Here is a 26811-nt window from a genome sequence, read left to right on the forward strand (position 1 = left end):
AATGGCGAGGCTCATTTCCTGAGATGATACATGATTCTCTGTTCAGAGTTCTATCATCTACATAAATTGAAAAGACTGTAATGGAAGAATTAATAAAACAGGGTTTCCTTTCACGGAACTGACCTAAACGGTGAATCACAATTTGAAAGTTACTCATCTAAAACAACAACAAAGCATTCAAGCACCTTGCCTCTAGTTTAAAAAGCAGCACTTTTTTTTTTTTCTTGGCCCATAGAGAAACTGAATATTTGCTGAATGGATGAAAAGCGACTGACTGCTCTTTTATTAGAATATTAAAAAAGAATACTTTGACAAGTGATGTAAATGTGAGTGTCTGAGCATGTACTTGAGGGGAAGAAACTAAAAATGTGCCTCTTGGCTGAGATTTGAGCACTGTGCCTCTAACTTTGTACAGATTTTGGTCCTGAAGGACAAGAGCTGCAGGGAAACTCCATTTCTGTCTGGTGGTCCTGGCCTGGGCTTACAAACCTTAGGGAGTGAGTCTGTTTCTTTTAGAATTAAAGCGGTAGTCTGCTACTTTTTCAAAGCTATCTGGAGACAAAAGGACAAGGTAAGACCCATATAAAAAGAGAGTAAAATACTACTAAGAGAAGAGAAAACGCTACTAATGTTAATATAAAAAACAAAAGTGAACTATTATTTGGTGACCCTAATAAAGAACATCTTTAGCACACTTTGAACATGTTATTGTGTCTCAGGCTATTTTAAAATATATTCCAAGGCCCAAGTAGTTAGGGAGACCTCCAGAAACCTTTTATATTGATGCAAGCCAGAGAGCGAGCAACCTGCAGTGACCGGTATGAGTTTATATATATATATTTTAAATATATGAAATTTATTGTCAAATTGGTGTCCATACAACACTCAGTGCTCATCCCAACAGGTGCCCTCCTCAATACCCATCACCCACCGTCCCCTCTCTCCCACCCCCCCATCAGCCCTCAGTTTCAGTTTTTAAGAGTCTCTTATGCTTTGGCTCTCTCCCGACCAGTATGAGTTTAAAGAAGACTTCGGAGAGCGTCCTCTCAGCTACCACCAGATGTGGTAGCTTACTTAAAACAGGGTTGGTAAAATTTAGCTCAGGTTCTTCAGTAGTTAGTATTTCCCAAGAAATTTTGGGATAAAACTGTGAATAACCACAGTAATTTTCTCTTCAGTATTTATGTTGTGTCCCAAACATAAATGTTTGCTACCAAAAACCAATACAAAGTGTATCTTCACCCTTCCTCTCTCTATTTTAGAGGAAAGTTTAAGTATTACACAGACTATATACTTCAAATGTATACAGTGAACTTTTCAAAATAGCAATTTTAAGGTCCCATCACTTAGGAAGAAGTGACAAAGGAGGGTATAAACGTCCTGCTGTTTTCTCTCTCACTGGCAGCTTACTTTTGCCACCTAGTGGGGGAGGCAGTTTCATAGTCAGGTTTGTGTTTTGTAGAAGACCCAAGAGCAGAGGTCAGCTTCTTATTAGAAAATGATCAAACATTTCTTTCGTATCAGGGATTTTAGATGAATTTTTTAAATAACCTTAAGTAATCTCTACAAAACTGGCCTGTTCCAAGTCTATCGGTTTTCTTTCAAGCAGTTAGTTTCCACTACAGTGATCAACCTAGATGATTGAAGGGAAGATAAAACCTTTTTGTATACATGTTTGATTTGTAACTCTGGGGAAGAAAAATTTTCCTGGTTTCCGATGGTTCTGCATCCCCTTACTTTGTAGAATTTCGCAAGGTATCTGTTTTGGTTCCTTCCTCTATTTTGTGCTTATATGGGGACCTAACCTGTATCTTCATCCCTAATTTCTCATTGTGACTCTGACCTCAAATCTTTTGTTGTTTACTGAGTATCGTCTCTGGAATGGACATTTAATACGTCAAAAACCTAAGTCATGATCCTCCAAAAGAATCCAAGAATCAGCTTTCCTTTTGAGTCATGTGGCGGGCCTAATCAGGACTAGAGTGCAGCCTAGGGTTAACAATGGCAGAGCGATTTTTTTAAAGTATGTAAAAATTAATGAAACAAGTTAAGTAAAGGAAACAATCAGAAGTCAGGATCAGTTTACTGGGCTGGGCAGGAGGGAACATGATGATCAGGAGTTAGGGTGGGGCAATAATAATTAACAGGAATTGAGGTCAAGAATACAGGAAATTTGAGGCAGGTCACAAAGCTGAAGCTAAGAAAATTGGAAATAAGAGGCAAGAAATGTTGGAGAAAGTATCACAGCTCAAGTCCCCAGGCTTGAGTTACATGCAGGGATGAAGAGAGTGGAGGACCAGCAGAGACGTGCAATTCCTGGGCCTGGAAATGCATGGTGATTTCTGGTTTTCCGCTCTATTTCTGCTGAAATAGTGAGGTGGTGGGGGGGAGGGAGTGGAGAATAATCCTCACGGAGTTTGCTGGAGAATTTCTTGAGGTTCTGGGCCCAAATAAATGATTGCTTACCAACATTTCCATGATCACAAATGGCCTTATAATCCTCTTGGTCTCTGAGGCTTTGAAGCTTATAAAGTTTTTTTTTTAAACATCTTTATTGAGGTATAATTTATATACCATAAAGTTCATCTATTGTTCAACTTTTAACAAATTTACAAAGTTCTACAAACATCATCACAATCTAGTCTTAGAGCATTTCTCTTACTGCAAAAGTTTCACTGTGCCCATTTGCAATCATTCCCCACTCCCATTCCCAGCCCAAGGCAACCATTGATCTGCTTTCTCTCTCTATAGATTATTTGCCTTCTCCGGAAATTTCACATAAATGGAATCCTACATGTGGTCTGTTGTGACTGGTGTCTTTCATATGGCATGTTTCTGAGGTTCTTTGTTATAGAGTGTATCAGTTCATTCTTTTTCATTGATTAGTATTCCATTATATGGATATATCACTCTTTATTCATTCACTAGTTAGGAGGTATTCAGATTGTTTCCAGGTTTTGGCTAGTATGAATAATGCTGTCATGAATATTCACATACAAGTCTTCATGTAAACATGTTAATTTTCCTTAGCAGATATAAAAGTGGAATTGCAACATCATGTCGTAAAATTTGTTTAACTTAAGAAACTGCCAAATAATTTTCCAAAGTGGCTGTACAATTCTACATTCCCACCAGCAATCCATGAAGGTTTCAGTTTTTCCACATTCTTGTCAACATTTGTTATTGTCTGCCTTTTCTTGTATGACCATCTTACTGGGTAGGAAGTGGTATCCCATTGTGGTTTTACTTTGCCTTTCCCTATGGCTAATTATGTTGAGCATCTTCTTAGGTGTTTATTAGCCAATTGTACATTTTCTTTGATGAACTGTCTATTCATATCATTTATCCATTTTGCATTGCCTTCTTATTACTGTGTCATAAGAGCTCTTTGTTATATTCATAGGCATGAGTAATTTGTAAGATATATGATTTACAAATAGTTTCTTCTAGTTGGTGCCTTGTCTTTTGTTTTTCTCAATGGTATCTTTTAAAGCACAAAAGTTTTAAGTTTTGATAACGTCCAATTACCCAATTTCTTCTTTTATGGATTATGTTTTGGTGTTGAATCTAAAAATTCTTGGCCTAACCCAAGGTCATGAAAATTTCTCCTATGATTTTTCCAGAAGTTTTACTTTTTTAGATTTACACTTACATCTATTATCATTTTAAGTTAATTTTTGTATATGGTTGAGGTAAGGGTCTAAATTTATCTTTTGCATATGGATATTTACTTTTCCTAGTACCATCTCTTAAAAAAACAATCCTTTCTCAATTTCCTTGGCACTTCTTTGGAAAATAGATTGAACTTAAATATAAAGGTTCATTTCTGGACTGTTCCATTTGATTCTGTTCCATTGATCTACATGTGTATCCTCATGCCGCTAACTTAGAATAATGTAGTTTTATAGTAAAATTTGGGTAGTGTAAGTCTTTCAATTTTGTTCTTCCTTTTCAAAATTGTTTTAACTGTTCTGGGCTCTTTGCATTTCCATATAAATGTTGGGATCAGCTTGTCAATTTCTAAAAAAAAAAAAAAAAAAAAAAAAGAACAAAAACAAAAAAAAAAACAAAACAAAAACCTACTGGGATTCTGATAGAGATTGCCCTGACCGTATAGATCAATTTGGGGAAAAGTGGCAACTTAACATTAATGGGTCTTCTAATCCATGAATGTTGAATTATCTCATATATTTAGATTTTTAACTTCTCTCAGCAATGTTTTGTAGTTTTCAGTGTAAAGTCTTAATACTTCTTTGGTTAAATTGATTCCTAAGTATCTTATTATTTTTGATGGTATTGTCAATGAAATTGTCTTCTTAAATTTATTTTTGGATGCTTGTTTCTAGTACATTTGTATCTAGTATACAATTGATTTTTATATATTAATTTGTATCCTATAACTTTATGAACTTATTTTTAAGTCCTAATAGGTGTGTGTGTATGTGTATTTCTTAGGATTTCCTAAATACATAATCGTGTCATCTACAAATAAAGTTTTGTTTCTTCCTTTCCAAGTTGCATGACTTTTGTTTCTCTTTCCTCCGTCTCACCCCCTTTTGCAGTGGCTACAAACTCTGGTGTAATGTTGAGCAAAAAATGCTTAGTGTAAGCATTCTTGTTTTGTCCCCAAACTTATGGGGGGGAAAGCCTGCAGTCTTTCATCATTAAGATGACATTAGTTGTAGAGTTTTCATAGATGTTCTTTATTAAGTTAACAAGGTTCCTAAATGCTCTATTCCTAAATTGTTCAGAGCTTTTAATCAGGAATGCATGTTGGATTTTGTCAAGTGCTTTTTCTGTGTTTATTGAAATTATTGTGTTTTTTTCCCCTTTATTAATATGATGTATATAGTATGTGATTTTCAGATGTTAAATCAACCTTGATAATGGTGTTTAATGCTTTTTATATGTTGCTTGATGTTGTCCCACAGTTTCTGAGGCTCTGTCCATTTTTAAACTCTTTTTTCCCTGTTTTTCAGGCTGGATAATTTCTTTTGATACATCTTGAAGTTCATGGGTTCTTTCTTCTGCCATCTCAAATCTGTTGTTGAATCAGTCTAGTGAATTTTTCATTTCAGTAATTCTCTATTTGTTGAATTATTATCATGTTTTTCTTTAATTCTTCAAACATGGCTTCCTTTTATTAGTTGAACATATTTAATATAGCTGCTTTGAAGTCTTTCTCCGCTAAGTCCAAAGCTCTGGGCCCACAGCTTCTTTCCACTGAGTATTGGTAAACCTTTCCTTTCTTTTCATATCTTGTAATTTTTTGTTAAAAACTGGATACACACACACACACACACACACACACACACACATATGGCATATATATATTGTAGTAACTCTGGATTTTGATGTTCCTCTCTCAGGGCTGTTGTTGTTCCTGTTGTTTTTCCACTATTAATTTGCTTGATTAAATGTATGCAATCCATCTCCCCAAGGCATGTGCTCCTTGTGTCTCTCTCTACTCAGTTTTTTAAAATTTCCTTTTGTTTTTATTTTTAAATCTGACTTTCTAGGAATGACCCTTGTGTCTGCATAGCTTAGTCAATTACTGATCATTAATTGTGCTCCAACACCTTAAGCCAATGTAGCTTCTACTCTCTGCCAACGGAGCTGTGTTTGGGTTGGGAAGCTCATTCAAATTTCTGGCAGTTCTCAGGTCTGCCTGGGCATTCACTTTCTGCCAGACCCTCTTGCATCTCCTCTGCATACGTGCAGAATTTCACGTGCAGCAGGGATGATGTATAGATAGCTTGGGCCCTCTTTGGTCTCTCCTGCAGGTGTGTGAAGTCTGTTGGTCAGCCAGGAATATGTGCGGTTTACCAAGGCCCCTATCACTGTATCATTCCCTGAATCTCCCTGATAAATTTCTGGCTAGTCTGTTTGTCTATTGTTGACTCCAACCAAGACTGTAACGTCAGGTTCACAGAGTCATTAGCCAGCCTTTCCTATCTGTTTGCCATCAAGATATCCAGTGTTATTCACAATGCCTATGGGCATAGGGTTTCTCACATTCTACTTTAAATCAAGTGAGGCCATTCCTCCAGTGAAACTGCTGGTTTTCATGGTTTTCCTCACCCTTGCAGAACTCCTATGCTGACTGAGCCTCAAAGTGGGGCATGGGAGCAGCTCCAGACAGAAACACCACAGGACCCTACTTTTCTTACCTGAAGTCCAGTCATTTTTCCGTGAATAAATGCTTTTCAATTTGTTTAGTGTCTTTGGTCAATTTCCAGAGTCCTAAAATTGCTGTTCTTGATAATTTTGTCCAGTTTGCTTTTTGAAAATAATTGTCCAGCTCTCACTCTGCCATATTATATTGGTAGTGTGCCTTTAAAGCTATTTTTAATTGCTCTGCTTCTTTCTGTCATACTCAGCTGGTCACCAAGGTCTGCTGATTCTTTTTATGCAATGTCGCTCTGGGAGAGATGCTGTTTTTCTTGCCATGTGTAGAGACACACCCATCAAGATAACCAGCACTATTGTGGAAGCTTTCTTCCCCACCACAGTCAATCCTGCATCTGGCTACTAGATTGATCTTAGAGACACCAGCATAATCATATTCCCTGCTCCTGACTGAAGAATGGTTCTTTGTTGCAAAAACATAAAATGTGTACTACTTAACCTAGCTGTCAAAATGTACTCAACTGCCTTGATCTTATGCAACATTATGTATTCCTGGAGCTCCCACCAAGTTAAGTTTTTCTTTCCCCACATAGTCCTTGCCAATTTCCATGTTTCTAATCTTTCTCATGTTGTTTTCCCTATGTGGGAAGCCCTTGTAATTTGTCTTTCAATTTTTGGTCCACCAACTCCTAAAAGAAGCTTAATCAGGTGAACTCTTCTGTTCTTGATCATTCCTGTATTCCACAGCTTTTCAATATTCACATATACATATATAGATTTTGTACACGTTTCTGACACTAAACATGTCACTTTGCAATCAGTCAATTGTTTATGTGTTTTGTCGTTTCACCAATATTTATTTCCTTTTAAATGGGTTTTATTTTTTAAAGCATTTTCGAGTCACAGTAAAATTGAACAGAGAGTACAGAAAGTTCCCATATATCCCATCTCCAACTTTGTATTACACTCAGTTTGAGGGCTTTCACAATTTACACAATTGGAAATACTCCTTAGCATATAGTACAGTGATGGGCATGAAACTAGGGCTTAGTATGACTGCTGAATGAATAAAATGCTTCTTGATTTCCAATGGAAATTTTCAAAAATCATTTCAGAAAAATGGTCACTTTAGGATGTCTCTACCCTCCTCCCCTTGAAGAACTTAACTCTTCCATATACCTCTGAAAGCAGAAGTGATATTTAACATTTGTAATAATTTGTGGTATGAACACAAACCAATGAATTCAGACAACAAAACGGTCCTGAAAACTCCTGTTGGCCCAAGAAATGATCCATCAGTTGCTAGATGATGGAGAGGTCCCAGAGGTCCTGGACATGAGGCCACAATGGTAGGGGGTGAAATATGTGGCAGCAGCTATTTGCCAAGTATTATGAAAGCATTTAAACATTTTAACACTTGGTACAACCATATCAGAGGGCACAGACTGAATATCAGTTCCATGAACATGTAAAATGGTATTCTCTGCATTTTATAATGACTGCAGAATAGAATATCTATAAAATGTACTTCTGTCAATCATAGGCAGTTTTGGATTTGAAGAGCAATGAGAACAATGAGTCTCTGTAATGCAAGGTGTGGACAAGGACAGAAAACAGTCAGAAGCCAATGTCAAGGGGTCAGTTAGGCAGTACAAGATCAAAGAGAACCAAAGTACTGGTAGGCCAAGACAAACCAACAGAGCAGACAGGTGGTAAGTAACCAGCAGTCAGAGTACAAGGGTCAGCCAAGCAGACAGTAAGGATGTGCTAGGTAAGGAGACCAGCAAACAGGAGCCTAGGAAGCAGAAATGTAGCAGCAACGAGGCTCTGGCAGCCAAGCGAGTTTGTTCCTGAGCTGAAAAATTTCTTATTATGTTTCCTTCTATGGCAAGAACTGATATGAGGCCATGACTTTTCTGCATATGAGGTTTAGTGAGCCAGGTAGGAAGCTCACTAGTCCTCCGGAGTGAGAAATTTAAGTGTGGGTCTTGGTATAATGGTGACACTTCTCACCAAAGGTACCAGAGGACAGTAGCACACCACTGGACTGCCTACGAAGGGTCACAGAGACGTTTTTTATCACTATGTTGACCATTACTAATTTCACATATGTTAAATATTTGGGGGCTTAAAACTGTCTTCAAATTCCTTCATCAGAGGATGCAAAGAGAAGCAAATTAACTAAAAGGTATTTTTAAAATATGTGTTCTGAAAAGGCATTAGCTGCCAACTTAGAAACAAAGAGAGCAGGCCAAATAACTATTAGCAATGAAAGAAGAAAATTGGATTTCTGAAAAATAACTAGTTTGTCTAAAAAAGAATTTTGGAAATGGGGAGAGACATGACTTAATTGAAGGTGTATTACTAAGAGTAGGTTTCTGTTTTTCGGTTTTAAATAGTATAATAAATCATACACAACACCATAATTTGAGTTTACAAGGAAGGTAATACTCTTTAGGCTGTAAAAGTGACCTCCAGTGGGTAATAACGCTCTCAAATCTGCGGCCTGGGGGACTATATGCCATTGATCGTCACTTTAAAAAGTCTATATAGGCAACAGTTTTCCACTATAACTTTCACATCCATTTAGCCAATTATATACATATGGTATTTATTGGTTTAATAATATATCTGGTTATGATTCATTAGTATGAACTGTTAACAGAAAGGTTTGTAGAATATTTCCCTAATGATCTTCAAATCAACTTCAAATATATGGATCTACAGAACAGTAGAAATATTAAATTCCTACTTAAATAATGTAAAATTGGAATACTGAATTAAAAATCAAGGAACTAATGGGGTGCCTGGGTGGCTCAGTCAGTCAAGCGTTTGACTTCGGCTCAGATTGTGATCTCACAGTTTGTGAGTTCAAGCTCTGTCTCAGGCTCTGTGCTGACAGTGCAGAGCCTGGAGCTTGCTTTGAGTTCTGTCTCTCCTTCGTTCTCTGCCCCTCCCCCACCCCCACTCACACACTCTCTCTCTCTCTCAAAAATATATAAACATTAAAAAAGAAAAGTTTAAAGATCAAGTAACTACTGACATGGAGTTTGTATGCAGGTCCCAAGTTGACCAAAACTTATTAGGTAGAAAAATCTAGAAAATATTTTTGGTTCTATAATTTGTTGAGATCATGAACATGAAATTATCTTCAAAGAGATAATCTGTTGTGAAACACTGAGCTATAGGTAACTGGGGTACAGGTCAAATAACCACCCTAAAAATCATTTTTAGTGTAGTTGAGAAAAGTCAGGTTTTTAGAAACCTAAAATTTCACACTTTCTGTTGATTAAAATAGCTGTTAATCATCACTTCAGGAAAAAGTGGGAGAAAGAAAGCAATAAATTAAATTCGTGGGTTTTGACTGTAGTCCAAAATTAATTTTTGGGTAAAATTAATAAGTCACTTGTGGGCACAATATCACTGGATATGTGCACCCTCCTAGAAATGTGGTCATGCTATACTAAGCATAAATGGAATCATGAATCAGTTATAAAATATATAATATTTAGTCTTCTCACTGCCTTCTCCTATAACTCAGTGTTGGTTCTGGAAACTGCTTATACAGCTGAAATAAAAGAAGTGAAAGATCACCATGGAAACAAGAGAATATTCCCTACTACTTAAAAAAAAAAAAAAAAAAAAAAAGTCCAGCTATGAAATGTTTCTAAATGGGATTTCAAAAGGAGACAAAAGTAACCTCCTTTGGTACAAACTTTCTTTCAATGCTCTGATGAATACTGATAAAGAAAGACTTATTATTCCCTTAGAGAATAAAATTGATTTCCACTGTAGAGTAAATAAATACAAAATTCACAATCAAGTCTAACTGTGCTGTAATAGGGGAACTACTTCCAGAAAACTGGCTCCTTTCTGAAAGAGAATGAACTCTGAATGCCCATGTTTAAAATAACCATTTGATACAAATTTCAAAAGGTGAATGCCTAATGTTTCTTCCTTCTAGTCCAGGAATTAGACCAGCAATTTTTTTCCTGTAAAGTGGCAGATACTAAGTATCTCAGGCTCTGCAGGCGTCAAGGTCTCTGTCATAACCACTCATCTCTGCTGTTGTGGAGTAAAAGTGGCTATAGACAATACCCAAGTGAATAAGCATGACTGTTTTCCGACGAAACTTATTTATGGGCACTAAAATTTGAATTCCATATAATTCTCATATGTCATGAAATATTACTCTTCTTTTGATCTTTTTTCCAATCATTTCAAAATCTAAAAACCAGTCTTAATTCAAGCGGTAGCATGGATTTGGCCTGCAGGTCACAGTTTGCTGACTCCTGTTCTAGACCATCCATGAGTGATAAACTATCCAGTGGTGAGAAGTTGTTCCTACTGACTTCCTGCTGATTTTTTTTGAAGATATGATTGAATTTGTAACTGTGTGTGGTGACAGATGTTAACTAAATTTATTATGACAATCATTTCACATAAAATGTTGTATACTTAAAACTAATACCATGTTATATATATCAATTATATCTCAATTAAAGAAAATCTAAAAACAAAAACAAAACACTATGTGAACTACTGGGCCAATTACTGAAATATAAAATGTAAAGGAAAAAAAAGATATGATTAAATTCCTTAACCACAATATATATACTTGTGTAAAATGGGAATTTCATATAATAAAGTTAAAAGTCAGCAGAAGAAATTTTTGCCCTATAATCATGGGATACGTTTCAAGTAGAGGAAATATTCTGAAATATTTCAATATAAAAAAAATCAGTATATATGAAAACAATTTCTCGAAGCAAACATTAAAATTGATGTGCCTTTCTAATATCTCTCTTAGCACCCTATTTCATAAAAAGTAAATGAAAATCAGGTTACATTTTGAATTTTGGCAGCTCCGGGACCTCGTGGAAGCTGCCAACGGCAGTGATCATTCCCTCTCTGTCAACACCCCATGGCACTCAGCACTCTGGCTTGATGTGTGGAACAAGAAAAACAGCTGAAGTTCAAAACCCACACTGAATCTATGTAACACAAAGAATTCCTGAACCCTATTACAGATATCTCTAGGATGATGACATGGGGTCTGTTATTATACAATGTCACTTAAGTGTGTCCTTTATGTTAATAAAAAAAAAAAAAAAAACCACTTTGTCTTAGGTAATTGTTGCTCCAAACTATGAAGTTCGTGTCTCTTTATATTCTGAGGACTGCAGTCTCCAGTGACATCATTCAGTGGATACCGACTTATGTACTACAATACGGAATGCTAGAATCAGGAGGCAGGCTCTGGAACTTGAAGAAAGCAATTCAGGACACTGAGAAGGACGGAGGCTTATGCATAATAGGTTACAAAAATTAAAGATTACAAACAGATCAGTGGAAGAATTACTGACAGATTCCAAATGCTACATATACTCAGTTACATATACTCAGAGTACGTAAACACTCAGATGTCAACATACTAAAGTACCAGAATGCTTTCACAAATAATGTCCTTATAAGGTACCATGAGAGAAAGCATACTAGGACAAACATTGTACTTCTCTCACTAGTTCTACCAAATGAATTCTACCAAATCCAAGTTATTCTAATTTTCTTAGAAATCCAATTCAATTCCATCCTATAAACATGAATTGAGTGCCTCCTACATGCCAGAGCATAGACAAGGAGAATTCAAAGGTGAATAAGACATTGCCCTGCACCTCCAAGAGGTTACTGCCCAGCAGGGTCCACCAATATGAAAAACAATGGGAAGATAGTTTGATAGGTTTAACAATGGAATAACACAGAAAGTAGATTTGGGGAAGGCCTATTGACTGCCACTGACAGCTTGGTTGGATCTGACGGATACAACAATTAAAGTTCCTATTAAGAGCAAGGAGAGAATGGCCCAGGCAGAGGGAACAGTGTAGACAAAGACACAGATGCAAAAGAGCATGAGATATGGGAACTCAATACTGCCAGAACATAAAGTGTGGGTTTTAGTTAGGTACAGGGTGAATGGTGAAGGATGAGATTGGAGACAAGGGCAGGGACCAAATCATAATGCCCAGAGACCTGTGCTGTGCAACACATACGTGGTACTGAGCACTTGAAATGTGGCTAGTCCAAAATGAGACATATGAGAGATGGTTAAATACCTCAATAATGTAAAAAGCTGATTGTATGTGGAAGTGATACTTTGGATATATTGGGTTAATTAACGTATATTATTAAGATCAAGTTCACCTGTTGTTTTTTTTAATGAGTCTGAGAGAACATTTCGAATTATATAATGTGGCATTTAATTCCTCATGTAGTAGTCTCTGTAGGTGATTCTTCAACAATCATTTCACCCTAAGCATTTAGACTCATGGTGATCTCAGGGCACCTGACTGGCTCAGTCAGTAAAGCATGTGACTCTTGATCTTGCGGTCATGAGTTCAAGCCCTATGTTGGGTGTAGAGATTGCTTAAAACATAAAAATCTTAAAAAAGAAAAAAAATCTCATAGTGATCTCATTGTCTCTTGCCAGCGACTGTTAGGAGATGGGCTTGTGAATGACTCAATCCAGGCATGCACCATGAAGGAAAGATGGCTGGAGGAGTTCCTGATATAGATGTCTTTGCTCCTAAAAGGAGATACAGTAAGATCTGATCTCTCATCTTCTTTTAAATGTGGATACACTGCCAGTGACACAGAGAACTACTGTGGCCATCTTTCCATGAATTAGAGGATGAAGCAGAGCTAAGAAATGGAATAACCTGAGTCCTTGTTGACATTGCTAAGCTACTTTATCAACCAACCCTGGGATTCACCCTTCCTCTGAACTTCCTGTTATGGGAGATAACAAGGTTCCTTATTGTTTAAGCCAGTATGAGTCAGGTTTTCTGCTACTTGTAGCCAAAAGCATCCTAACTGATCCACTCCATCAGACTAACGTTTACCTCAAGGGAAAGGGACTATATATGTACTATCATTTAAGACCATCTAGCACTATAAAAGTTCTGTGTATAGTCTATAATCAATCCATGCATTATTGTTGTGATAGTATATACTATCACATATGTGTCATATCACATTAATTAATCAGGAAAGAAAAACCTATGAGCAGACTTTAATTAAACAAAAGTAGAAGAGACTACCCTTTAGATTTGGATTTGTAACTTGTTCCATGTACTTCATGGTTGTCCTTTCACTGAGAGGTTGGCCTTGAATTCCAGTCAAAGCACCCACACTGGCAACACCTCAGCTTGGTATGCAAAGATGGACATAAATTTTTACAGGTGATGTAGCAAATGAAGCAAATATACGAACACTATAGTTTATACCTCATAGAATTATTATGAGAATCAATCAAAATAATGGATGTAGAGCCTAGCACAATACCTGGTACAGAGTTAACACATTTAATATAAATTTAGTTCCTGTTTCATTTATCTTGTAGAATTGCTCATTTCATAAATTTTAAGAATTTATGAAAGCTAGTTATGCTTTGTCTTTTATATATATGTATATAAATGTGCTAATTATGCTTTGTATGTATATGTATGTATATGTACATAAATATACTAATTATGCTTTGTCCTTTATATCATAATCTCATCTTATGTTGACGAGAAGTCAAATTAGAGCAAATAGTAATTTACATGTTATATACTACATGGGTGAGTTAGTGCTTGGTTAGGTGGTTGATTTATTCCTTTTTTATATGAAGCAAGTGAGTTCCAAAGCTAACCTGAACACAATAAGGTAGGCAGTGATAAACCACATAACTAGAAACTAAGCTACAGTATTTTAACTAATCTACATCTGCCTACCCAGTGCTGGTGAGATTGGTGAGATTAATAATGCAGTCTAAATGAAGGTGAATAAAATAAAATATAAAGACAGGGAAGGAAGTTTATGATTTTGAGGCTGTACCTGGAAGGTGACCGATTTAAGCAAAAGAGAAAGAGTAAACAGGACTCAGTAACATCCAAGCACGATGAAGAAAGATGTAGAAAGTGTCAGGCCACAAGGAGAGAGGAAAGAATATTTGGTGAATTATAACCAAGCTAGAAGATTCCAAAAACCTTTCTGCATTATTATAAATGATTCTGCTTTTAATAATATATACTAACCAATATAAATTTAATTTCCAAATAGGATATATTGAAAAACATTGAGCAAAACCCTCACTAGCTTAATCTTACCGAATAAATGTGCTCTTTACCCAACTTATGAATAAGGATGACTGCTCTTCATTGAAACCACTATATGCTCTGCAGATTTTAAATTTCACAGGATGATGAACTCACTGAAGCCTACATTAAGTTAGTTACCTAGCCTATTACGAAGACTAGAAGTTAGTTATCTTTGGATGCTTTACTATCTAGTGCAATATTCCCAGAGAGTTGTTCAGTTGACAAATTTTTGCTATATTTGTTAAAATACTTAAAATATTTTGCTAAAAAACATTTAAAAAGAAAATCATCATCTAGAAATTTAAACTGTTTTTATTCTAGACAATTAAACATTCAAAACTAATGTAAATTAATAGTGTCACATTTGCTATGATGAATAAAAGCAAACGCGTAGAACATTTTCACCCAGATCTCACCAGGACGCCCAGGCAGCAACCAGCCTGAATGACTTCCTACTCTCTGGATGAGAATTCAAAGTCCCCAAATGGGAAATGCTGCTGGCTTACAGATCCTTTCTCTGAAGTCAGACAGGGGCAGGCTTAGACCACTTTTGGAGACTAATAATTATTCTAGGAAGTCTGAAGCGGGCCTTAACTAACCACTGGTATTTGGAGAAGCTCTAAACTAGGCTCTAAGTTAAATTTAGTGCATTCTAAGATGGATCCAACATATTCAGAGCATACAAGAAAGGAAAGGGGAGGTCATGTCTCCACATTTCCCTGGGGTCAATACCATACATGGGTCAATGATAAAGGAATGAAACTGGCTTTTTTTTTTTTAAGTTAGGTTTATTGAGGTATAACCTAAATACAGTAAAATTTACCCTTTTTACTAAAAGCATACAGTTCTATAAGTTTAATAAGTGTATAGTCATGTTCTACCACCACAATCAAGATACAGCACATTTCCATTGCCCTTCAAAATTCTCATGACAACTTATGGTCAATCCTTCCTCAGCCCCTGGCAACCAATGATCTGTTTTCTGTCTCTCAAGTTCTGCCTTCTCCAGAATGTCATACACATCAAGTCTACAGTATGTTGCCTTTTGATTTCTGGTTTCTTTCATCTGTCATGATATAACTGGCAACAAAGCGAAAGAGACCTGGACACTGAGTGAAACGGAGAGTGGTAGGAATTGAAACTGGAGAGGTGGAAAGGGCCAAATCACATAGGGACTTAAATGCCATAACAAAAGTTTTGGATTTGTACTAGGTGTGATGGGAAAAGCCACTGGAAGGTTCTGAACAGCTGAAAATCTGATCGGATTAACTTAAAAATAATTCTGGCTACTGCATGGAAGATAGACCACAATGGAACAGAAGCAGAAAAAAAGGAATCTAGTGTAAAGACTACTGCAGTTGCCTGGATTAAACAGGATAGGGGCATCTGGCTGGCTCAGTCAGTGGAGCATGCAACTGTTGATCTTGGGGTTAAGTTCGAGGCCCACACTGAGTGGAGAGATTACTTAAAAATAAAATTTTTAAGGGCGCCTGGGTGGCTCAGTCAGGTGACTGTTCAACTCTTGATTTCAGTTCAGGTCTTGATCTCATGGCTCATGAGATGGGACCCTGTGTTAGGCTCTGCACTGCCAGCATGGTGCCTGCTTGGGATTCTCTCTTTTGCTCTCTCTTTATTGCTCCCTCTCTCTCCCCCCACTCTCAAAATAAATAAATAAATATAAAATAAAATAAAATAAAATAAAATAAAATAAAATAAAATAAAATCTTAAAAAAAAACCAAAAACCATGATAGTGACTATAAGGGCAACAATGGAGGTAGTGAAAAGTAGTCAGATGATAGATGTAATTCAAAGGGATACTGGGACTGGATGTAGCATGTGAGGAGGAGAGAGGAGGCAAAGATGCTCCAAGGAGCTTGGCTTGAGCAACAAGGTAGGTGATGGTGTTGTTTACCAGGATTGGTAAAAAGAAACGACAGGGGTGAAGGGAGAGGCAGGTTTGTTGGTGGGAGTATTAAAAGCTACATATATTTGGACGTTGTCAGCATACAGATGATACTATATCTCCCTCCTGACCATTCTGCAGATCTGTATGGACCTTTGATAGAGATACTTCACAGTCCTTGTCCTCTCACTCCTTAATACAGTGAGTGGATACACTGAACAATACATTTAGTCTCCATTTTGCTGAGTTCTTAGGGTTAAATCTAAAAAACTAAGGTAGCCTGTAAATGTTCAAGGCTAGAGAGCTCTTCCATTTGTCACCTTCATTTTCCACATAGATAAGAACAACAGGAGTTTGTTTTAAGAGGGGTCGCCTCTAAATTTTACATATTTTTTCTCAGAATACTTACTCTGTTCATTAAATTACGTTGGCTCAAATGAACTAAGGATAGAACACGTTCTGTAAGTGACTGTAGTTTTTCTTGCTTTAAAATGTTTTCCAGTATTTACTGGTTAACAGGTGAAAAAGCCATTTAGTGGTACATCCTTTCCAACTTATGAAATCAAGTTTATGCTTTCGGTATGGTGAAGAAGTACTTTTTGCGTAGATAGACCCTGAGTATGAGGAAAGTGTAAGGGCAACATAATGCGGAAAAGCAGAGGATGTGCAGTAGAGATTTACTGTGCCTCCTTTCCTCAGGGAGCCCGAGAATCCAAGCACAAGGGAGGAGTACTGATCACACTGTACTTCATTCGCACCTCTGAGGCCACTGAAGTAGAGTGTTTAATGTACAGAATGACCAATCCAGTCACAGCTCCATTCATTCATCCATCTATCCATCCAGCTTCCATCCATCCACCTGACCATTATCAACAAATTTCCTGAAAGTCTTTTTTTCTCTTAAAATTTCACGCAAATTCATCAACTCTAATGCAACTGTATTTGCTTTAATATAGAAATGCCTTTATTTACTTACCATTGCGTAAAACTGACATTCCAGTAGATGTAGTGTAAGACCTCTACGTATACGTGTGCAGGTTGTGTGCTGAACACCTTGTGGGGTAGGGGGTGGGAAGACCATTCATGCTGTAGTTCTTGTGGATTTGGACAGCAGTAAATTGCCTTGAGGAAGAAGCATCTTTTTTTCTGACCTGTAAAGGTGCCATATGGGCTAACACTAGCCCAGAACTTTACCACATGGACTTGGCACAAGCCTGAACCAGCCTCATTATTTTATTCATGAAGAAGCCAAGCTCCAAGAGGCAGAGAGACAAGTTCCCACAGCTACTTCATGGCAAATCTAGGTTTGATCTCAGTCTCTATTCCCATTCCAGTGCTCTTGTACAGCAGCATGCTGCCTCTGCTAACAATGGGTTGCTCTTCTCAGGTGTGTGGCTTTCTGAAACACTCTTTCATGTCTTTGCTCAGCCTAACAGGCGGCCTTTGCAGGATGGTTATCTCATGCTGCTCTTGCATGTGTTTCTGCCATGAATGGATACAGAGATACAGCAGCAGCTAGACTTGTTGGCAAATACTCAAAGTCGTAAAGTTGCTAGTTTGCAAGCTCCATGAGAGCAGGAACCATGCCTAACATTCTTATCACTTATCCTTAGCACCTAGCATATAGCTAAGTTATAGTTTTACACAGGGAAACACAATACTTTCTATCAATTAGCTTAGGTCATGTCCTTCTAATTCCTGCTGCACTCTCTTCTGCAGCTAGAGCAGAGGTCAGTGCCAAACTCTGAGAAGCACTGGAGTAATCTCCAAGCTGCTTTCGAAGTCAATATGCTATTAACTGTTTATTATTAGTGGGGCTTATTCAGCCAGGAGCAGGAAGATCAGTCACAGAACCAGAAAATGGCAGCACTGGAATGGATCTTGCAAGCCATCTAACCAACTCCTTCATTTAACAATCCAGAAAAACATTCCTCTCCCAAAGAGAGGGCAGAATCCACTCAGGTAGCTGCAGCTAACTCACGCCGCGGTTAGTTCCTAAAACACATTTTTTCTGCCTAATTTAGTTGCTTTTTCCTCAACACCAATCAACAAATGATGATCGGAAGGAAACCCCACAATGACAGAGACATTATGAACTAGGGAAGTGCGCCATTAAGGATGTCTTTTTTGAGCTGGGTGATAAATCATGTGTTTGAGAAGATAAACTACTATGTTCTTTTATTCTTTCCATGCAAGGGTACTACTCAGAGAGAAGGAAAAAAGGACTAGTCAGGCAAGACTATTAGAAGTCTTCAAATTTACTGAGAAATGGATATAAAAGTGAGTTACCATTGTTCTGCATATGAATAGTTAATTTAGAAAGCATAGCTGGTTAGTCAAACTGTAAATCGTGTATGTGTGTTTATTTTTACTCCAAACTAGAAATTCTATGACCTAGATCATTAGTTTAGTCTAATCCGATGATTATTTTAATTGAAAATATGTATTATGTTATAAACAGGATATTTTTTTGCAAGCTGCTATCTACACAAGGGAATTTGTCATTAAGAAATAATATACTTTTCAGATTTTAAGCTGTAATTCAGAAATAAAACCTTAAAAGTAGAAACAACACTGCAGTGTCATTTAAATAAGATCTCAAATTATGGGAGTAAGGTGATGATTCTGAAAGTTCAGTTATTTTATACACATTCTAGAATACTGAGCTCTCTTCAACAGAACTGAATGAGTATATTACAGTGAGACCCTAGTGTTATCTATGTTGTTTATCTAACCCTGCTTCCTATATGTAATTTTTAAACACGAAAATAACTTGTAGGGCAAATATAAGAGAATTTTGCATTTTAATTAATAATGAACTACCCACTAGAAGTCTAAAATAATTTAAATCTCCCAAGATCTTGGTTTCCCAACCCCCAAATTTTGGATTTTTAAAAATTCTAGCAGATGGTGCTAGTGGGTAATGTATTAGGGAAAGCAAAGCTGTAGGTGTGCACATAACTTCCATTTTGATGGTCTCTGACTTCTCAGCTGGGCCATAATGCAGCAAAATGGCAGTGGCAGATTATACCTGATCATGGCTGGCTTCAATGGAGCTTCCAATAGCATGGAAAGTCATCTGCACAGGGGCTAATGTCAGACAGGTCACACACTCTTTGCCACTTTGTCTATCACAGTAGTGAACCTATAACAGAACACATGCAATCTGCTGAACGCCACTTGTAAGAGGGAGCCAGATGCAATAGGTCCTTTCCAATAGGTCTAGATTTCCAGAAAAATTCAAATAATTTATGCAGAATATACTTCAAATATTTAAAAAGCTATCAAGGACCTTCCGATATCCAGGGAAAATCTATTAATTCCATTTTAAGTACTTTTGAGGTTTTAAAAGAGTTTCGGATATGCTTTATAAAATGCTTTACAGTGTTATAGCTAGTAGAAAAATTCACAATTAAATACCATACCTATCTTTACAGTCCAGCTTTTCATAATGCATCATGCATAAAAGACTCAAGGGTAAGCATAAGTCAAAGTTCACTTGATTCCAATGGAATTTTGTCAACCTGAATTTTTGTCCATCTTTGACTCTACATGTGTGTGATTGCCAGTTAACTGCCAGTGTTGTTCTTCTATTTCTACATTACAGTATACCCTATAAAACCACTGCTAAATATATATAGATATCACTACCTCATGTTCTGCTTGAAATTGACATTGTAATCAAATTGAATTAAAGTGAAATGATTTTTAATGTACAAACCAAAATAAAGTTACTATATTATTATTTTTCTTTTAGTTAAACACAACCAACCATTATTAAAACCACATGTAAGACATTCCATATCAGAGGCAGGGTAAATGGGGGTAGAGGGAAGTGTGAGTCCATCTTCCCAGTGGGAAAATTTCCATCCTCTCATTTACCTACTTTCAGAAAAGTTCTTTCTAGCAGTTTTTATTTTCATTCTAAGCTAACAAAGTAAAAATAGCATTGCTTTTGTGATTAATGAAACGTGCCTATAGAATGGGATTCTTACTGATTGTTTTATAGGGAAAATTGGTTTTATTACTTATAACTTGCTCAAACTGTTAAATTTACATAGATCTAGGCTAAAAGCTTAGGTGAAAATCTTGAATTTGTGAGGAAGAAAATTAAAATACACATATCAGTTCCCTGTGGCTTAATTCTAACTGCTGCATAATATCCATAATATACCTTTGTTATAGATTATGGTCCACGTATATTTTGTTATGGATAATATATATCTGACTGAAAATGACAACAATATGGATCTTGGTCTAATAGGTTAATAATTGAACATTTTTAAAGCAGTAGGGTTGTTAAGATTCACCATCAGTTTCCCTGAAGGTAGGGAAACATCCTGGAATCTATAAAAAGTAGTTTAGAGTTTAAATCAAGGCAATATACAAAGCTTGTTTCCAAAGTACTTTAAAGATTTTATGATAAAAATATTTTTTTCCAAGTTAACTTTGGGGGAAAAGATTTGACAGCAGTTCTAAATCACTGCACTATGCCTCCTAAGCAAGTTGAAAGGTCACTCAGTATATATGAGTTCAAGAATGTGGAAGTGTTGTTTATTATGCATCAGCTAAATATGATGGGGGGAATGAAACTTATCACATAACAGCTTTATGCAAAAGCCAATAAATGGTGACACTAAAATAGCTACAGTTCACAGCTATTTATGGTACCATTAAAGTATTATGTCTGATATAGTGCTATTATAAAACATGCTTTTTAAAATAAAATATAACTGCCCTTTGACATCAATTGAAAATCTGTATGAAAGACATGACATTTCCCTAAATACTCAAATTGATAGTGAATACACTTATATGTCAGCCAATTTACTGCAGTTCTAGTCTTCTTCTAGAGAAATGAAGATTATAAAGGACAGAAATACCACAAGACAATCCTAGTAGAAAATATAAACTCCCAACTGCATTTCCATCCATGGCTTAGACACTATTACTGAAAGATTTAACTTTCTCCTAACTGTATACAATTCACTGTAAGCCTGCAATACCCTATGAAATATTATGCATCCTGCAGACATTCAATATTGGTGAACATGTATAACCTGTATATAACATAAATGTAGAGGTGTGAGTTTGCACATAGCTTCAAAGCAGACGTCAGAGCATCCAGTGAATGTGACAGAGATTGCTAATTATCCTCCAATATTCTTCCTCAGTAATTCCCAGCTGGCTACTTAAATGCTCAGAATAAAGTTCATATTTCTCAGCCTCCCTTGCATGTGATTGAGTAGAACGTAAATGTAACAGCTTCCTGGAAACTTTAAAAAGACATTTCAAGTGTGTGCCTTTTGCTCTTATTCTTGACTCGCTTTGCCAACCTGCTTGAAATGCGGGTGGATGTTAGCATCTTTTCACCATAGGACAAAGGCAGAAACCTAGAGATGGTAGGATGGTGAGTAGGCAGGATCCTGGGTCCCTGAAGACTTGATGGAACAGAACCATCACACTAGCTCTGGACTGCAAACTTACAGACCTTTATATGACAAAAGAATAAACATCTATTTTATTTAAGTCACTGGACTTTTTATCACTTACAAAAGAACCTAATCCCAGGGGGACTTTTCCTGTTGCCCCAGAACTGACACCAGGACCCATAGCCAACAACAAAAGGATCTCCAAGGAGCTGCCAACATTTAGGGGAGGGACAGAGGGAACTGGAAGAAGCCAAATGCTGCCTCAAGAAAATCATGAATATCATCTACATGGAAGCCAGTAGGGAATGAAACCAGGCTAGGGTGGCATCTTCCCTACCCTGGCCTCCTCTTGGCTTCCCAACATCAGAGTAGTTAAGGCCATGAAATGAAGCAGGTGGATGGGGTGCCTAGGTGGCTCAGTCGGTTAAGTGTCTGATCTCAGCTCAGGTCGTGATCTCACAGTTCGTTTCAAGCCCTGCATTGGGCTCTGTGCTGGCAGCTCAGAACCTGGAGGCTGCTTCTGATTCTGTCTCCCTCTCTCTCTGCCCCTCCCCTGCTCACACTTTGTCTCTGTCTCTCAAAAATAAATAATTGTAAAAAAAAAAAAGAAAGAAAAAGAAAAAAAAATGAAACAGGTGGAGTATGGCAGAAGAGGTCCCAAAAGTCCCCCCCCCCCCCCACCGACCACAAAGACCACAAATATTCAAAGGCACCGAAGTGAGAGGAAGAGAAAAAGAAATCATTGCCCACCCTCCCTCCTCCAAGTGTCTTGAGCCAATCAACTGGCTTGCAATGCTGGGGATCAGAGTTTGGCATTTTACAGTGAACCAGACTCAATTTTTAAAATTAAAGGTAACCAGATATAAAGGAACATGAATGGGAGATCTGACAGAGCATGGAGGAAAGTGGTGACTGGAGAAATATAAAATCCCTCCACGTTTGTACCTTCACTGCACTGAGACTGCCCAATAAACCAGATAAAAACTATGCAAAAAATACAAGAAACTAGTGATTGAGGACACAGTTCCAAATTAAACAAAAAGTAATAATATACAGAAAAGAGGCCTTAAGAAAGAGTCACATGTTACACACCACTCTACATCAGCCAGTCATAAAAATAAGTTTGATATGGCTCTTTTTAGTTATATATTTTCTTCTTGGATATAACAACATTAAAGTTCATAAAATTGTGAATGTCAAAAAAAAATGTGTGAATGACATTTTGAAATTCATCCTCTGGCACAGAAAAATGTTTCTTATGATTCAAAGCATCAACAGAAGCCAGAATTCTGAGGACCACTAGCCTGAAATAATTAGGGTAATAAAATCATACTACATTCTGCAAGGCACAAATCTTTAGAACCGACACAGCAAAATCTGTTGTAACAGAGCAGTGTGTTCCTACAAATGTGGCTCTAAAAATTCTACTATTGTCACAGGACCTTGATTTTGATTAAAGAAAAAGTTATATAAAGATAATTTTAGAAGACTACAAAAGTCATCTCCTATTGTACTTTAAGATTTACTATTTACAAATCATATCATTTTGCTATCTTTGGTACTTTAAAATGTAAGCAATCGATCTTGGTGTTTATAATGTTATAGTTCTTGTTCTCAATTTATAACACTATCAACTCACACTGTTTCTTTCTCATGGATTTAAAAAAATTATTCCATGAAAAGATGGGCCAAAAATTTCAATATATGTAAATTAAACATGTGCCTTCCTTTGAAATTTGCTAATCTATGATAATTTTTATTTTAAAATAAGTTTCCTAGTTTGACTTGTAATCACATAAACCCAGATGAGATGCTGTAGTTGTGCATTCTGATACTAACTTTGCCAGTCCAGAGATTTCTCTTTCCTGAAGGGAAGACAAGCTACTCCAACTATTCATATAATTTAATAAATAAAGAAAACTACTGTAAAACCTTGGAGTAAGTTACACTAAAAGCTACATATGTACATTTTTTCATGCCCACTTGAAACTACGAGGGGGCATCCAAATGAAAATGTAAATTCCCTACCTCCTACCTCCAAAAAAAAAAAAAAAAGAGTTGAATCAAACTGTTTCCTGCAGGGCTGAAACTCCTTGATGTTGCAGGACTACTAAATATTTTACTAATCTCAGCAGGAAACTGGTTAACCGCTTGTTTGTCAGATGTTTTTAATGGTCACCCACTGTGGGACAAAAATGAGGAGGGTATGAAAAAGACCCATGTTTAAAGACCATTGCTCTTTGGATCACTAAGGAAAGATAAAGGCCTGTATATTCATATGTGATACCTAACAGAATCACTGTATCAAGAAAACGTGTGTGATTAGCACACCTCGAGTTCATGAACTGTGGGGCAGAGATCCCATTCCAGCCACTGCACAGGTGCTCTGCATGAGCAATAAAGGCTGTAAGAAGCCAAAGAGTGACCGTCTCAACACTGGAACTTAGGATAAGGATGTCAAAACACGCTGGACTTTTGCAGTGTCTGCACAGTGGCCTTACAAAAGACCTGTATCTTTATTAACACAAAAAAAACAGCATTTTCTTGTCAAAGTGTGAAACAGTATTACTTGATAAATATTGCCCTAATAAATAGCGTCAGTTGGTATTAAACGTTCTTAGCTGCTTTTTTAGATCACTTGATGACATGTAAATCATCTTATTTGGGTCAACTAGGGTCGACAGTAAAAAGCTACATTATGTTAGTTATTTAACTAATGAATTAATTTATATGTAATAGATAAAATGAGTTTCTCCATGAAAATCACTTAGAGCAATGCCTAGATCACAGTTAGCATTAAAATAAATATATTAGATATTCTTCTTACTACAATTATAATACATCCCATAATAATGTACTAAAAGACATGACATGATATATAATCATTAAGAATAATATTATATTAGTATAATGCCTGTCACTGACGTTCTCTAAAATTTTTCCCAATCCTTTTCATAACTAAAATCAACTCCTTTGTAACCAAAATGTAAATATGTATTTAACATGCTCAGTCATTTACCTGTGTTTTAGCTGTTTGAATAACCTGTTTTACTCTGCATGCAATATGCTTGTCACATTAACATCTCTAAAGGGATAAGTGAATGAACGAAATCACATTATAAAGACTGAGACTCAACTTGTAATTATCTTTTCTCTCTTTAAGAAATTCTATGCTTGGGGCGCCTGGGTGGCGCAGTCGGTTAAGCGTCCGACTTCAGCCAGGTCACGATCTCGCGGTCCGTGAGTTCGAGCCCCGCGTCAGGCTCTGGGCTGATGGCTCGGAGCCTGGAGCCTGTTTCCGATTCTGTGTCTCCCTCTCTCTCTGCCCCTCCCCCGTTCATGCTATGTCTCTCTCTGTCCCAAAAATAAATAAAAAACGTTGAAAAAAAAAAAAAAAATTAAAAAAAAAAAAAAAAAAAAAAAGAAATTCTATGCTTGGGATAAGCTTTGAGAGTTACAAGGCTATATTTGGCATACAAAATCTAATAGGGATGTATAGATTTATTTCTAGTGCAAGTCACAGATAAAAATTGCCTAGCAAATTCAACAACAGATGTGTTATCTGTATTGTCAAGGGAGATAAATGCATTCTTACTTTAAGGGATGAGCGTGTACATGACAAAAATCCTAAATGTTTTTTCTTTGGTTTTTAGTTTCCACTTACTATGCCAGTGGAAGTTTAAGGAGGAAGCCAATTACTTAGAAAGTAAATTATACACACACATAGTTGTTTTAGTTTGACACTTCCATCAAAAAAAAACCCAAAACAAAACAAAAAAGCACTAGGTGATTTTTAACAGTCAATTTCATAGCTACCAGAAAAGAAGCTTCTGTCTCTTGTAGTGCGTACTCATGTTTTGACATACCCACATATAACCATTTACATATTTATAAGAGACACTAAAATCTACAGGGCTTTGAAAGAAAAATTTATTTTAAGTTTTTATTTATTTCGAGAGAAGGAGAGAGCATGTGCACACGCACGTGAGTGGGGGAGAGGCAGAGAGAGGGGAGGAGAGAATCCCAAGCAGGCTCCATACTGTCAGTGCAGAGCTGGATGGGGGGCTTGAACTCATGAACCCTGAGGTCATGACCCAAACCAAAATCAAGAATCGGACGTTTAACCGACTGAGCCACCCAGGCACCCCTAAAGAAATAATTTTTTAACAAGAAAAACTTCTCCTAAGGTCAAAGGGCAGTTACAGTTATTTAGGCAATTAGTACACTACCAAAGTTAAACTAACACAATCTTCTCCCAATAGAGCCAACCAACTCTAATTTTCATGTATTAGAATTCTATCGTATTGAATAGCACTTCAAACAATGGAATCAAAGACAAGACCTTACAAATCTTCATTATATACCAGTTTACTGTATAATCGCATTTAATTATTTTTTTATAAAAATATCAGAATGTTTTGCTTTATACTCAGGAATTACAGATTTTAGAAACATACTGTATTTGTTTTTAAAATACAATTACTTTCATGATGCGAAGACCATTATGATGACTTTTACTTCCAGACAAGATGAAATAGATTTACTTTTCCCTATTCTTCCTGCTAAGTACAAGTAAAAGCTCCTGATATTATATATAAAACAAACATAAGAGGATTCAGGAAGGGGGGAAAGAAGAAGGAAGAATCTAAGCTAAGGATTTCAAGACCCAAGAAACAACAGAGTGGTGAACTCCTAAGTTTTCTCTTTGCCTTATACATCCTGGGCTGGGTGCTAAAGAAGCTGGCAACCTGAAAATGTCAATGGATATACAAAATAATAATAAAAATAATACTAATAATGCCAGAAGAAAATCTGCTTTCTCTGTTCAAAAGGCCAGAAAAGGAATAAATTATCAAGACAGAAAACATTTAGACAATAACTGCCCTATTCCAGCCAAACACCATGGAAAAATTGGCAGACCCATCCTCACTCCCATCAGCAAAGGTCAACTGGGGAGCCTAGACTTCTATCCTTGCCAAATGAATGAGTTAACTCAATTCCCCAACTGGGGTGGTGACAGAGAAGTCTGAAGGGGGAGTCAGAGCTTTTATCTCTGCTGGATCCCTAGGCTTTGTCTCTACCTGGTGATAATGAGGCACACTATACCTTCTCACTGGGGTAGTTTCAGAACTGGCATAGTGGAGGGTCAGGACCTTCACCACTATTCAGCTATAGTAAGTCCCCCTTCTCCGACAACAATGTCAACAG

At 36.8% G+C, this 26811-nt stretch overlaps 1 protein-coding gene across 15 annotated transcripts in view; it reads right to left on the minus strand.

The window, feature by feature from the left end:
* Nucleotides 1-26811, minus strand: part of STAU2 (staufen double-stranded RNA binding protein 2) — a 309584-nt gene that overhangs the window by 83673 nt on the left and 199100 nt on the right. For 12 of the 15 annotated variants that reach the window (XM_058699866.1, XM_058699864.1, XM_058699865.1 and 9 more), the window contains one exon: nt 19203-19316. The exons of 2 other annotated variants lie outside the window; for them this stretch is intronic. In XM_058699866.1, coding sequence (XP_058555849.1) covers nt 19203-19316 — 114 coding nt within the window. Of the gene's footprint in view, nt 1-8734; nt 12713-19202; nt 19317-26811 lie in introns of those variants that run through there. One more of the 15 variants, XM_058699856.1, reaches the window with a different exon arrangement.

The sequence above is a fragment of the Neofelis nebulosa genome, chromosome 14, assembly GCF_028018385.1.
Source record: "Neofelis nebulosa isolate mNeoNeb1 chromosome 14, mNeoNeb1.pri, whole genome shotgun sequence".
Taxonomy (NCBI): domain Eukaryota; kingdom Metazoa; phylum Chordata; class Mammalia; order Carnivora; family Felidae; genus Neofelis; species Neofelis nebulosa.